Here is a 15000-nt window from a genome sequence, read left to right as displayed (position 1 = left end):
ACCCATCATTTTGCAATGAAAACAACATATAAAACTCTGGACAATTTCGAAATCAGGCCAAGCGTCTTAATACATATGCAAAAAAATTCATTATTGGCCCACCATTGATTAGAAGATTTAGCTTGTATGAATCGCTATTGGTTTGATACGAATAATGGCAATCGTTTCAGTATGTTAAGGATACAGATGTATCCACAATTCATTTAGAGTTACTTAATAGTCTATTTCTTATACCATATCTCTATCCCGTGAAATTCTCGAGCCAAAAGATGGATGCCTATGCTGTGTTTCATTTTGCTAAATGATATCAATTAAATGGTGTATCAATTCCATAAATTGCATATAGCAATAAATAAATCAGCAAAATTCTTTCTACTATATTTAGATAGAAGAAACATTTCTTCTATCTAAAATAGTAGAAAGAATGTACCCTTCTATCCAAATCCAATTTGCATCGATAAAAAAAATCCAAATTCCAGTAGTAGATGAATAATTGCAAATTTGTGTGTGTACGAGATTAGAATAACTTCAAAATAACTGACATAATTTTTTATTTTTCCTGATCAGAAAAATACATGAAAAAGAAAGGAGGTAGAAAAATTTTAGGATTTATGGTTAAAGAAGAAAAAGAAGAAAACAGGGGTTCTGTTGAATTTCAAGTATTCAGTTTCACCAATAAGATACGGAGACTTGCTTCACATTTGGAATTACACAAAAAAGATTTTTCATCGGAAAGAGGTCTACGAAGACTTTTGGGAAAACGTCGACGTTTGCTGGCTTATTTGGCAAAGAAAAATAGAGTACGTTATAAGAAATTAATCGGTCAGTTGAATATTCGGGAGCAGTAATTTAATCCTTCAAATTTTTTTCTTGTTTTATTATTTTTTTAGTAGTCTTTATAGTAGTCTTAGATTTTTCATTTTGATGAGCCTCACTTTGAGGAATTCATGGAATAATCCATTTTCATGGAATAATGAATTAAGGAAGAAAGGATATGAGTCTACCGCTTACAAAAAAAGATCTCATGATAGTCAATATGGGCCCTCAACACCCATCAATGCATGGTGTTCTTCGACTGATCGTTACTCTTGATGGTGAGGATGTTATTGATTGTGAACCCATATTAGGGTATTTACACAGAGGAATGGAAAAAATCGCGGAAAACCGAACGATTATACAATACTTACCTTATGTAACAAGGTGGGATTATAGAGAGATTGTAGAAAGGGGTAGGATAGTTATTTTTGCAAGAGACTTGAATTCCTTAACTTAAGAAAGAAAAAAGAATAAAAACACAGATACATAACATAAAAAAAAGAATAAATAAGACGAGATTCGACCTCCCCCTACATATTTAATTTCTTCTCCTATACAAAAACTAGCAAGACCCACTCCATTGGTAATTCCATCAATAACACCCTTATCAAAAAACTCCGTTAGTTCGGTTAACCCTCTTATACCGAGGGTAAAGACCCTAGTATAGAAAATATCTATATAACCACGATTATATGACCAACTGTATATATTTTTTTTTACTTGATCCAAAAATTCTTTTTTAGGATTTCTTTTTACAAAAGAGTTTATTAAATCCAAATTCTGAAAAAAAGAATAAGCAGATCCATAGAAGATATATGCTATGAATAAACCAAAGATAGCTAGAGTTACAGAAGAAATTGCATTAGTAATAAATTCATATGAATTTACAAAAGAATTAGAACTTTCCTGGGTAAAGTTTTTTGAGGGAGTTAACCACTTTGATAATATGGTTAACTCTGCTATTCCATTATCCATTCCTCCATTATCAAAAGAGATTCCTATGAATCCAATGAACAAAGTGAAAAGTAGTAATATAAGAAGAGGAAATAACATAGTATTTCCCGTTTCATGCGGATAGGCAAAAGTGTTTTTAGCCCCAAAAGACGTAGTAAAGGATCCTATCCTATTTCTTGTATTACCTTGAATTTTGGGTATATTTTGTGAAAAAAAAGAAACTCCACTCTTCGTTGTTGATAAAACGAAATCCCTATTCACTCCTTTGGGTATCCTTTTTCCCCATAAGGATATTGAATACAAGGAACTCTCTTTAGTGCTACTGTAATTTTGAAAATGAACACGCAAATACCCACCAAATGTAAGTAAATATATCCGAAACATATAAAAGGCAGTTAATCCTGCAGTAAAGGAAGCTATTATTCCAAAAAAGGGCGAATACAACCAACTATTACTAAGGATTTCATCTTTGGACCAGAAGCAAGCAAGAGGTGGAATACCACAAAGAGAAAGTGTACCCCATAAAAAAGTAGTTCTTGTGATTGGAATGTATTTTCTTAAACCGCCCATAAGAACCATATTTTGACTTTTATCTGGTGAATACCCAACAAGAGGTTCCATTGAATGAATAACGGATCCAGATCCCAAGAACAATAAAGCTTTTGAATAAGCATGAGTGATCAAATGGAATAAAGCAGCTTGATAAGAACCTATACCTAGAGCTAACATCATATAACCCAATTGAGACATTGTAGAATAGGCTAAGCTTCTTTTAATATCTCTCTGAGCAAGAGCTAAAGTAGCTCCTAAGAATAGTGTTATTGTACCTACTAAAGAAATAAAACTCATTATCAAAGGTAAAGATATGAAAAGAGGAAGAAGTCGAGCTAGAAGAAAAATTCCCGCAGCAACCATAGTTGCTGCGTGTATAAGAGCCGAAATAGGAGTGGGTCCTTCCATAGCATCGGGTAACCATACGTGAAGAGGGAATTGTGCGGATTTCGCAACTGCACCAAGGAATAATAAAAAAGCACACAAAGTAGTAAGTAAAGAGTTAATTCCATTATTAGGAATCCAGTTATTAGCGATTTGGAACAAATCCCTAAACTCTAAACTACCTGTTATCCAAAAAAAACCTAAAATTCCTAATAATAGACCAAAATCCCCTACACGATTAGTTACAAAAGCTTTTTGACAAGCACTCGCTGCGATTGGTCGTGTAAACCAAAAGCCTATCAATAAATAAGAACACATTCCCACGAGTTCCCAAAAAAAATAAATTTGTATCAAATTGGAGCTAGTAACCAATCCCAACATAGAAGTATTGAAAAAACTTATATAAACAAAAAATCTCAAATATCCTTCATCGTGAGACATATAACCATCACTATAAATAAGAACCAGGATTCCTACAGTAGTAATTAGTATTAACATAATAGAAGTAAGTGGGTCAATCAAGTATCCAAATTCTAAAGAAAAATCATTATTGACGGTCCAAGACCATAGATATTGATAGATAGAACTTCCATTTATTTGTTGAATAGACAGTTGAACTGAGAATACCATAGCTATACTTAAGAGTAAAACACTAGGAAAAGCCCATATGCGACGAAGATTTTTTGTTGCTGTCGGAATAAGAATAAGGCCAAATCCCATTGACATAATAACTGGAAGTGGGAGAAGAGGGATTACCCATGCATATTGATATGTATGTTCCATAAGAAAAGAAATTGCGATTTTTACTTCAATTTTTCTATAAAATTGTTTCCGATTCACCAAACCAACTCTTATCTCTTTCTGAAAGAATAAATAAAAAGAATAAGAAAAAATACTGGAATTCTTCATTTTTTAAAAATTTATCTCATTGAAATAATAAAAAATGAAGAATGGGTTTAGTTGGTTAAATTCAAAAAGTTAATCAAATAACTTCGTTACCTAGTTATTATCTAAATAAAGATATTTACAAAAAAAAAAAAAGGAATCGTTTTACTTTTTACTTTCTATTCATTTTTATATTTCTTTAAAACAAAGATGAAACAGCTCTCTTGTTCCATAACTGATTGAGTGAATTCCAATGAAAATCTATGTTTATAAGAAATTATCGAATAGTCCTTATGACTATAAATTACCTAAGTTTTAGAATGTCTTGTTTAAGAGACTCAGTATTTTTTGTTTTGATTAGAATTCCTTTCCTTTATGGAATACAATACAATATCATTCTGAGCTTAATTAACTATTTGAATTTTCCCTTCTTTTTATCCCCCCGGGGGATAGGCTTCCATACCATATATCTATATATGGAGTATACTTGATATATAAATAGATATAAATGGGAAACCCTTCTATATATTCTATATTATTAAAACAAAGTATAAAATATATACAGAAAAAATGTTTAAAAATTCTTGTCTTATCCGCATTAGACAAAATGAAGTAAAAAATAATTCACAATTTCAGTATCTTTCAGTATCTAAGTATAAATACTAATAAAAACAAGAAAGAAGGATTGATTTGCAGCAATAGATGTCTTTCACATACAACTAGAAAAAAGTAATTTCCTTTTTGAATGGCAGTTCCAAAAAAACGTACTTCAATGTCAAAAAAGCGTATTCGTAAAAATATTTGGAAGAAAAAGACTTATTTTTCCATAGTACAATCTTATTCTTTAGTAAAATCAAGATCATTTTCCAGTGGTAATGAGCATCCAAAACCAAAGGGTTTTTCTGGGCAACAAACAAACAAATAATAAGATTTTGGAATAATATGAATTGATTTTTCAAAAAAGAATTCCAATTATTTAATAATTTGGATTCTTCTTTGAATGTACTTTTATGTGTCGAATTACTTCGGTACAATATTCTTATAACAAACCCCTCTTATATATACAATAAAAAAAAGTTTTGTTTGGTATACTGTGTGCTAAGTATTCTTTTCCTATCAATGAACTTTTCATAATTTTCATAATAGAATGCTCATATTTTATTATGAAAATTATGAAAAGTGGAGTATTCTTACAATAGGACTTACAACTTCCACCTATCTTATCCAAAATCATAAGGTTAGTAAATCTTATTAATAAGAGCATAAAGACTTTCATTCTAGAAATTTTTCAAAAATCCAAAAAGCCTTTTCTATTTATCCATTTTAATTTCATCATTAAATAGAAACCCTTTTGGATTTTTTTCATTGTATTGAAAGAATTTTCAAAATTTAAACGATAAATTAATTAGAAAAAATTAGTTCTATATCTATAATTGCAAGTTAGAAAAAAGAAGTTCCAACTCTTTCAACCAGTGTTTCTATTGGGCAAAGCAAGAGTTTATTGTAAAAAAAAAATGGAAACGATACTACCAAACGAAGTCCATTTTAATGAAAACTCTAATGTTCCTAAATTTTATGGACTTTCCCAATATCGACGATTCCCGAGATAATAGCTATTATTCTTTTAAGTTACCTATTATTTGAAGTTAGCCGCCATGGTGAAATTGGTAGACACGCTGCTCTTAGGAAGCAGTGCTCAAGCATCTCGGTTCGAATCCGAGTGGCGGCATTCTTGAAAAGGAATACAATAGATTAGAAATCAATTCGAAATTTACAATTTTGTAATGGGACCTTCCCCTTATGCTATTTGCAACTTTAGAACATATACTAACTCATATCTCTTTCTCAACGATTTCAATTGTGATTACGATTCATTTGATAACCTTATTAGTTCGTGAACTTGGGAGATTACGTGATTCGTCAGAAAAAGGAATGATAGTTACTTTTTTCTCTATAACAGGATTCTTAGTTTCTCGTTGGGTTTCTTCGGGACATTTTCCATTAAGTAATTTATATGAGTCATTGATCTTCCTTTCATGGGCTCTGTATATTCTTCATACCATTCCTAAAATACAGAACTCTAAAAATGATTTAAGCACAATAACTACGCCAAGTACTATTTTAACGCAAGGCTTTGCCACGTCGGGTCTTTTAACTGAAATGCATCAATCCACGATACTAGTACCTGCTCTACAATCTCAGTGGTTAATGATGCATGTCAGTATGATGTTATTAAGTTATGCAACTCTTTTGTGCGGATCCTTATTATCTGCCGCTATTCTAATCATTAGATTTCGAAATAATTTCCATTTCTTTTCTAAAAAGAAAAAAAATGTTTTAAATAAAACATTTTTCTTTAGTGAGATTGCATTTTTTTATGCAAAAAGAAGTGCTTTAAAAAGCGCCCCTGTCCCTTCATTTCCAAATTATTACAAATATCAATTAACGGAGCGTTTGGATTCTTGGAGTTATCGTATCATTAGCCTAGGATTTACCCTTTTAACCATAGGTATTCTTTGTGGAGCAGTATGGGCTAATGAGGCCTGGGGATCCTATTGGAATTGGGATCCTAAGGAAACTTGGGCATTTATTACTTGGACCATATTCGCAATTTATTTACATAGTAGAACAAATCCAAATTGGAAGGGTACGAATTCTGCACTTATAGCTTCGATAGGATTTCTTATAATTTGGATTTGTTATTTTGGTATCAATCTATTAGGAATAGGTTTACATAGTTATGGTTCGTTTACATTAACACCTAAATGATTACATAAAAAAAAACGTTCATGAAATGAACGTTTTTACTTTTATATTTTATTTGAGAACCCCTTGAGCGCCTTCTCAAAGGGTTCTCAAAAATTCGAGATAGATCTAATTATACTTTTTTACTTATTTCTGCATTAATAGAGCAGACTAGTAAAAAAAACCAAACCTATTTAGGATAATAATTGGATAAGAGAGCCTCTACCCTGTCAACGGATAGGGAGAGAACAAAATCTGGATAAATACCAATTCCTATTACTGGTAAAAAGATACAGATTAAAATAAAGAGTTCTCGTGGTCCAGAATCCACAAAATTTGCGTTTGGAACATTAAATAGCTTGTATCCATAGAACATCTGGCGTAACATAGATAATAAATAAATAGGAGTTAATATCATTCCAATTGCCATTACAAAAGTAATTAGTGCTTTTGGCATTAACAAAAATTTTGGACTAGTAATTAGTCCAAAAAATACTACTAATTCTGCGACAAAACCACTCATTCCTGGTAAGGCAAGAGAAGCCATTGAAAAGCTACTAAACATGGTAAAAATTTTAGGCATTGGGATAGATATTCCTCCCAGTTCTTCGAGATAAACAAGACGCATTCTATCAGAAGCGGTTCCTGCCAAGAAAAAAAGTGTAGCACCAATAAATCCATGGGATAATATTTGTAAAATAGCTCCATTGAGTCCAATGTTGGTTATGGAACCAATTCCTATAATTATGAAACCCATGTGAGATACAGAGGAATAAGCTATTCTTTTTTTGAAATTTCGTTGACCAAGAGAAGTTGAAGCTGCATAGATTATTTGGATAGCTCCTATTATTACTAACCAGGGCGAAAATAGATAATGAGCATGAGGTAACAATTCCATGTTGATCCGAATCAATCCATATGCTCCCATCTTTAATAATATTCCCGCTAAAAGCATACATGTACTATAATGTGCTTCCCCATGGGTATCTGGTAACCACGTATGTAGGGGTATAATCGGCAATTTGACAGCATAAGCAATAAGGAAGCCAAAATATAAAAGTATTTCCAAGGTTGCGGGGTATGATTGATTAATTAATCTTTCCAAATCTAATCCTGGTTCGTTGGAACCGTATAAGCCCATACCCAGAACTCCGATTAAGAAAAAAATAGAACCGCCTGCAGTATACAAAATAAACTTTGTAGCTGAATATAGACGCCTCTTTCCCCCCCACATGGATAAAAGTAAGTAAACAGGAATTAATTCTAACTCCCACATGATAAAAAAAAGTAAAAGGTCTCGCGAAGAAAATAATCCTATTTGACCACTATACATTGCGAGCATCAGGAAATAGAATAATCGCGAATTCCGTGTAATTGGCCAAGCTGCTAAAGTAGCTAAAGTAGTGATAAATCCTGTCAATAAAATGGATCCTAATGAAAGTCCATCGATTCCCAATCTCCAATGGAAATCGAAGACATCTATCCATTTATAATCCTCCTTTAATTGAATTAAGGGATCCTCCAGTTGGAAATGATAACAGAACGCATAAGTCATTAGAAGGAATTCTAATAAACAAATAGATATAGTATACCACCTAACGATTTTGTTTCCCTTATGAGGTAAAAAGAAAATTAATGAACCGGCAAATATCGGCAAAACAACAAGTATTGTTAACCAAGGAAAATAACTCATGATAAAGTGATAAAGACAAGATACGTTTTGACCAGAAAAGCCCGTGCTCGATTATTTCGAGCACAGGCTTCTTCGGTAAAGAGGAATCAGACGATTCAAATGAAGTTTTTTGTTTTTGTAACGTATCAATAAGATAGAGCCATGCTACGGGTTGTTTCAGGCCCTAAATAAACGCGGACACTTAAAAAATCTGTCGGGCAGGCAGATTCACATCTCTTACAACCCACACAATCTTCGGTTCTCGGCGCGGAAGCAATTTGCTTGGCTTTACATCCATCCCAGGGTATCATTTCTAATACATCTGTTGGACAAGCTCGTACACATTGAGTGCATCCTATACATGTATCATAAATTTTTACGGAATGTGACATTGGATCTATAAATTTTTCTTTTCAACATAAAATTTTTCGATCTGGTAAAAAGAAAATTAGTACTATATGAGTCATATGTATTGTAGACACCAGACGAAGCAATGGTTTATCCAAACTTCAAAATTAAAAATCTATTTTTTAATCCGTTTGTGAGAAAGCGTGAAAAGAGCCAAGAGACTTGAATTTTGGACTTCAACAATAAGAAAGAATTTTACAAATTGTACAGACGATTTCGAATTAGCCAATTTATTTTATTGGCTATCGTCTTTTCAATATAAATTATTGCAATTTGAATATTGCAATATCAATGAATTACAAATACAAAAATTCATTTAAGTGAAAAAGAATACTATGCAATAACCTACTTACTAAAAAAAAAAGGATATTCTCAAATAATACTAAGAAAATAGTATGGATTTCTATATTATTTTAATATGTGCGCCTTTGTTTAGAGGATTTTATGTCTAATTATTAAAAAGTCTAATTATTCAATAAATTAGATTGATTGATACGAGTGGATTTCCTATTACGATGGATGGAAGAAAGAATGGATAGTCCAATAGCGGCTTCAGCAGCGGCAAGGGCTATAACAAAAATGGCGAAAATATCTCCTTTTAATTGGCGACTATCAAATAGATCAGAAAATGTTACGAGATTTAGATTAATTGAATTCAGTATAAGTTCAAGACATATTAGAGCTCTAACCATGTTTCGGCTTGTGATCAATCCATAGATACCAATCGAAAATAAATAGACACTCAAAAAAAGTACATGCTCAAACATCATTAACTAACTCCTTATCAATCTCGATTCATTTCAATATGAGGGCAAAGAATTGAACCGATTCAATTAATTACAATAGAACAATTACACAACAAAAGAGAAAAGAAAGGAGGTATTTGTTGGCAGTAGATGGGTTTTACTAAATCAAAATTGTGATTCTTTAGTTATTTATTTTAGATTTGCAATTCTTATAATTTTTACTTTTTCTAAGTTTTCTTATTGCCGAGCCATAGTAATTGCACCTATTAAAGAAACTAGAAGAATTATGGAAATGAGTTCAAACGGAAGATAAAAATCGGTTGCTAAATGAATTCCAATTTGTTGAACATTATTTATGAGACCCTGTTCTACTATTTGGTTTGATCTTGTAGTCCAAAGAATTCCATACCATGACGTATCTGGGATAGTAGTCATTAGTGAAAAAACAAAAGTTATACAAACGAGTGAAGTGAACCCATCTCCAATAGTCCAATAATTCTTATCTTTAGACCATTCTGAGCCATTTACGAACATTACAGCGAATATGATCAAGACATTTATGGCTCCCACATAAATAAGAAGTTGTGCGACAGCTACAAAGTAGGAATTTAATAAAAAATAGAATAAGGATATACAAACAAGAACTAATCCCAGCGAAAAGGCAGAATAAATGGGGTTGGTAAGTAATACTACTCCTAGACCCCCTAGTAGAAGAATAAATCCCCCAAATAGCATAAGAATCTCATGTATTGGTCCAGGTAAATCCATTATGGATAAAAAGAAATTAATAGTATAAAATTTTTCATGAACTGACTAAAACTAAAGGATTCGAGGAAGGAAAAAGGGATTAGGGTATTTTTTGTGTATAAACTGTATAGTTATAAACTATATTATATCATCAAAATCTAGTCTGATTTAAAATAAGAAAAAATTTCCAATAAGCAGTAGTTATTCGTTTTTCTTTATAGTTTAATAAAGAATTAGTAGATTTTTATAACAAAAAGACAAAATCAAAGTTTAGTAATCAGTAATCGTTCTTGAATTCGAAGATTTTTCTTCGTTTATTTTACTTTCAGACGAATTCCTAATTGTTTGAATTGTGTAATCTCCCATTATGGAGATTGGTAACCGACTTAAAGCAATTTGATTGTAATTCAATTCATGACGATCATAGGTAGAAAGTTCATATTCTTCAGTCATTGATAAACAGCTTGTTGGACAGTACTCAACACAATTGCCACAAAATATACAAACTCCGAAATCAATACTATAATTAAGCAATTGTTTTCTTTTTATATCCTTTTCAAATCTCCAATCCACAACGGGTAGATCTATCGGACATACGCGAACACATACTTCACAAGCAATACATTTATCAAATTCAAAGTGGATTCGCCCTCGGAAACGCTCTGGTGTAATTGATTTTTCATAAGGGTAGTGAATCGTTATAGGTAAACGATTTGTGTGGGATAAGGTAGTTATGAAACTTTGACCTATGTACCTTGTAGCACGTATTGTTTGTTGACCATAACTCATGAACCCAGTTACCATAGGGAACATATTCATTCTAAATATCTATGAAAAAGATATGTTTCTTTCTCTTGTTTGGGAGAGCTTTTGTGTTGAAAATATTCTTACTATCTATTATTGTATTATCTTATTTATAGTGAAACAAGTTGAGAAGAGGTTGTTAATAATAGATTGCCCAGGGAAATAGGTAAAAGAAATTTCCATCCAAGATTTAATAACTGATCCATTCTCATCCTTGGTAAAGTCCATCTTATTGTGATAGAAATGAAGAGAAATAAATAAGCTTTAGTTAATGTAATAAATATACCCATTGTCATTTCCAAAATTCCAACTGCTTTATTCATTTGGAAAAAATCAAAAAAGGATATATAGGGAATAGAGAAATTCCACCCGCCCAAGTAGAGAACTGTTACAAATAAAGAAGAAACTAATAAATTTAGGTAAGAAACAAGATAAAATAAACCATATTTGATACCGGAATATTCAGTTTGGTAACCTGCTACTAATTCTTCCTCTGCTTCTGGTAAATCAAAGGGTAATCTTTCACATTCTGCCAAAGAAGAAATTAAAAAAACCAGAAAGCCTATAGGCTGACGCCAAATATTCCATCCAAAAAAACCATATTTTGACTGTGCTTCAACTATATCAACTGTACTTGAACTGTTAGATAATCATAGTCGATGATAACATCACAGTTCCCACCGCTATTTCAAAACCGTACATGAAACCTTAGCTTCATACGGCTTCTCTATGATCAGAAAAAGGAAAGGACTGTTTTGTTCTGTTCCTAGCCCCTGGGGCATAGATAGAATTAGGTAAAATAAAATAGATTTGAAAGTCCTAAATTAGACCAAAGGAATTCCGTCTGCTAGAATAAGAAAAAGCGCTTCTGAATTGATCTCATCCTTTATAATATATTCCAAATTTTTCTTTGTTCAGTAATAACTTAATCTTGGAATAAAACACTTGGTACTTGTTTTGTTATAGGAATTCAATTAATAAATGGAAAGAGTGGAGTATTAGTTCATGAGCAATTCTGCATGAATAGAGGAAGGAAATAATGCAAATTTTTTCTAGTGCACTCCATATCTTTTTTACTATTCTTCTTTCCCCCGGGAAGGGGGTATTTAAAAAGAAAAAATGGATAAAGGGTTAATTCGTTCTTGATAGCCATTTCCTTAACAAGTGAATGGGAACATACTCTGGATCGGAATCCGAAGAAAGTACTACTTGATAATTTCTACAAATTGCAAGTCCTTATTATGATTCCTTTTACGGGAAAAAATCTCTAATGTTTTAGATTTTCCATTACTAATCCTTTATGTACTTTAGTGTTCCTAACCCTTCACTAACTTTTGGTGGATTCTTCTTATGAATTTTTAAGTTATAGTAATAACTAGGAGTATTCTAATAATGGAATTCCATATTGTGAATCCTTTATTCTTGCCCGCTTCAAGATATGATGAGTAATTAAAAAATATCAACCTTGGGATAAAGAGTTTACACTCTTTATGTTTACTTCCACTTTTTTCTTGTACGTAGAAAATGAGATTTTTTTCTTTTTACTACAAATTTAGAAGCTGTTTTATTTCACTCATATAGCTATCTAGTTTAACTTACCAACCCAAATACTAAATAAGAAAAGGAATATAAATAGTTAATGGATTTTATAGGAAAAAGATCCTATTTTAACGAATCACACGTAGAGATATTGCTAGCACACAAAAAGTTAATGGTATTTCATAACTAATGGATTGAGCAGCAGCTCGTAGACCGCCTGAAAAAGAATATTTATTATTTGAGCTATATCCTGCCATAAGAAGACCAATAGGAGCTATACTTGAAATGGCAATCCATAAAAAAACACCAATACTAAGATCGGCTAAAACAAAATGATATCCCAAAGGGATAACTAAAAAACTTAATAAAACTGATATGACTGCTATAGAAGGTCCAATGCTAAATAAAGAAATATCTCCTCGCGATGGCAGAATATCTTCTTTAAAAAGTAGTTTAGTCCCATCTGCTATAGCTTGAAGCAGGCCCAGGGGGCCAGCATATTCAGGACCAATACGTTGTTGTATCGACGCAGATATTTCTCTTTCTAACCACACAATTACGAGTACCTCTATTGTAATTCCTAAAAGGAGGGTCAAAATGGGTAGAATCGATATCAGTCCATAGACTTCTTTTAATAATTCCGATTTCGAAAAAGAATTGATAGTTTCTACCTCTACCCTATCTATTATCATTTCAACGATCAACTTCCCCCATAATGATATCTATACTACCTAATATCGTCATGATATCAGCCAATTTCATTTTTTTAACTAGTTGAGGAAGAATTTGCAAATTAATAAAACCGGGTGGACGGATTTTCCATCTCCAGGGAAAAAGGCTATCATCTCCTACTAGATAAATCCCTAATTCACCTTTTGGGGCTTCCACTCTTACATAAAGCTCTTGCCTTGACAATTCAAAATTGGGGGAAGGTTTTTTACCAAGAAATTTATACTCAAAATCATTCCATTCAGAATTCTTTTCTTTCTTAAAGCGTCGGACTTCTAAATTCTCATAAGGTCCTCCAGGAATTTTTTCTATAGCTTGTTGAATTATTTTGATGGATTCGCTCATTTCACCAACTCGTACTAAATAGCGAGCTAATGAATCGCCTTCTTTTTGCCATTGGACTTTCCAATCAAATTGGTTGTAAGACTCATAAGGATCCACTTTACGAAGATCCCATTGTATTCCAGAAGCTCGTAACATAGGTCCCGATAAGCCCCAATTTACTGCTTCTTCTCCGCTAATAAAACCTACTCCTTCAACTCGCTCTAAAAAAATGGGATTCTGTGTAATAAGTTGTTGATATTCAACAACTCCGCGTAAAAAATAATCACAGAAATCTAAACATTTATCGATCCATCCATAAGGTAGATCGGCGGCTACTCCTCCGATGCGGAAGTAATTGTGCATCATTCGCATACCTGTAGCAGCTTCAAATAGATCATATATTAATTCTCTCTCTCTAAAAATGTAGAAAAAAGGAGTCTGTGCGCCGAGATCCGCCATAAAAGGTCCAAGCCATAGCAAGTGAGAAGCTATACGGCTTAACTCTAACATAATTACCCTAATATAGCTGGCTCTTTGTGGTATTTGAATATTCTCCAAGAATTCTGGTGCATTTACTGTTATTGCTTCTGTAAACATAGTAGCTAAATAATCCCACCTTGTTACATAAGGTAAGTATTGTATAATCGTTCGGTTTTCCGCGATTTTTTCCATTCCTCTGTGTAAATACCCTAATATGGGTTCACAATCAATAACATCCTCACCATCAAGAGTAACGATCAGTCGAAGAACACCATGCATTGATGGGTGTTGAGGGCCCATATTGACTATCATGAGATCTTTTTTTGTAAGCGGTAGACTCATATCCTTTCTTCCTTAATTCATTATTCCATGAAAATGGATTATTCCATGAATTCCTCAAAGTGAGGCTCATCAAAATGAAAAATCTAAGACTACTATAAAGACTACTAAAAAAATAATAAAACAAGAAAAAAATTTGAAGGATTAAATTACTGCTCCCGAATATTCAACTGACCGATTAATTTCTTATAACGTACTCTATTTTTCTTTGCCAAATAAGCCAGCAAACGTCGACGTTTTCCCAAAAGTCTTCGTAGACCTCTTTCCGATGAAAAATCTTTTTTGTGTAATTCCAAATGTGAAGCAAGTCTCCGTATCTTATTGGTGAAACTGAATACTTGAAATTCAACAGAACCCCTGTTTTCTTCTTTTTCTTCTTTAACCATAAATCCTAAAATTTTTCTACCTCCTTTCTTTTTCATGTATTTTTCTGATCAGGAAAAATAAAAAATTATGTCAGTTATTTTGAAGTTATTCTAATCTCGTACACACACAAATTTGCAATTATTCATCTACTACTGGAATTTGGATTTTTTTTATCGATGCAAATTGGATTTGGATAGAAGGGTACATTCTTTCTACTATTTTAGATAGAAGAAATGTTTCTTCTATCTAAATATAGTAGAAAGAATTTTGCTGATTTATTTATTGCTATATGCAATTTATGGAATTGATACACCATTTAATTGATATCATTTAGCAAAATGAAACACAGCATAGGCATCCATCTTTTGGCTCGAGAATTTCACGGGATAGAGATATGGTATAAGAAATAGACTATTAAGTAACTCTAAATGAATTGTGGATACATCTGTATCCTTAACATACTGAAACGATTGCCATTATTCGTATCAAACCAATAGCGATTCATACAAG

General features: G+C 32.3%; 2 protein-coding genes and 1 non-coding gene across 3 annotated transcripts in view; 1 reads left to right on the top strand and 2 right to left on the bottom strand.

Moving 5' to 3' along the window:
* Positions 1 to 5240: 5240 nt before the first annotated feature.
* On the top strand, positions 5241 to 5320 carry TRNAL-UAG. The gene has a single exon. It is a non-coding gene; the product is annotated as a tRNA-Leu (tRNA).
* Positions 5321 to 8141: 2821 nt separating this feature from the next.
* LOC123418813 (NAD(P)H-quinone oxidoreductase subunit 1, chloroplastic-like) overlaps positions 8142 to 15000 on the bottom strand; it is a 9232-nt gene continuing 2373 nt past the window's right edge. The window contains exons 1-2 of the mRNA XM_045107076.1: positions 13922 to 15000; positions 8142 to 11361 (exon numbers count right to left, since the gene is read on the bottom strand). The exon at positions 13922 to 15000 is cut by the window's right edge and continues 2373 nt beyond it. Coding sequence (XP_044963011.1) covers positions 10824 to 11361; positions 13922 to 14127 — 744 coding nt within the window. The 5' untranslated portion in view covers positions 14128 to 15000 and the 3' untranslated portion in view covers positions 8142 to 10823. The remainder of the gene's footprint in view (positions 11362 to 13921) is intronic.
* Positions 12252 to 13928, bottom strand: LOC123418812 (NAD(P)H-quinone oxidoreductase subunit 1, chloroplastic). Its single transcript, XM_045107075.1, has one exon. It carries the CDS (start codon positions 12942 to 12944, stop codon positions 12381 to 12383), a length of 564 nt encoding a protein of 187 aa, XP_044963010.1. The 5' UTR covers positions 12945 to 13928; the 3' UTR covers positions 12252 to 12380.

The sequence above is a fragment of the Hordeum vulgare genome, unplaced genomic scaffold (assembly GCF_904849725.1).
Source record: "Hordeum vulgare subsp. vulgare unplaced genomic scaffold, MorexV3_pseudomolecules_assembly, whole genome shotgun sequence".
In the NCBI taxonomy this organism is placed as follows: Eukaryota; Viridiplantae; Streptophyta; class Magnoliopsida; order Poales; family Poaceae; genus Hordeum; species Hordeum vulgare.
The sequence above is the reverse complement of the archived record's forward strand: the minus strand, read 5'-3'. Positions and strand labels throughout refer to the sequence as shown.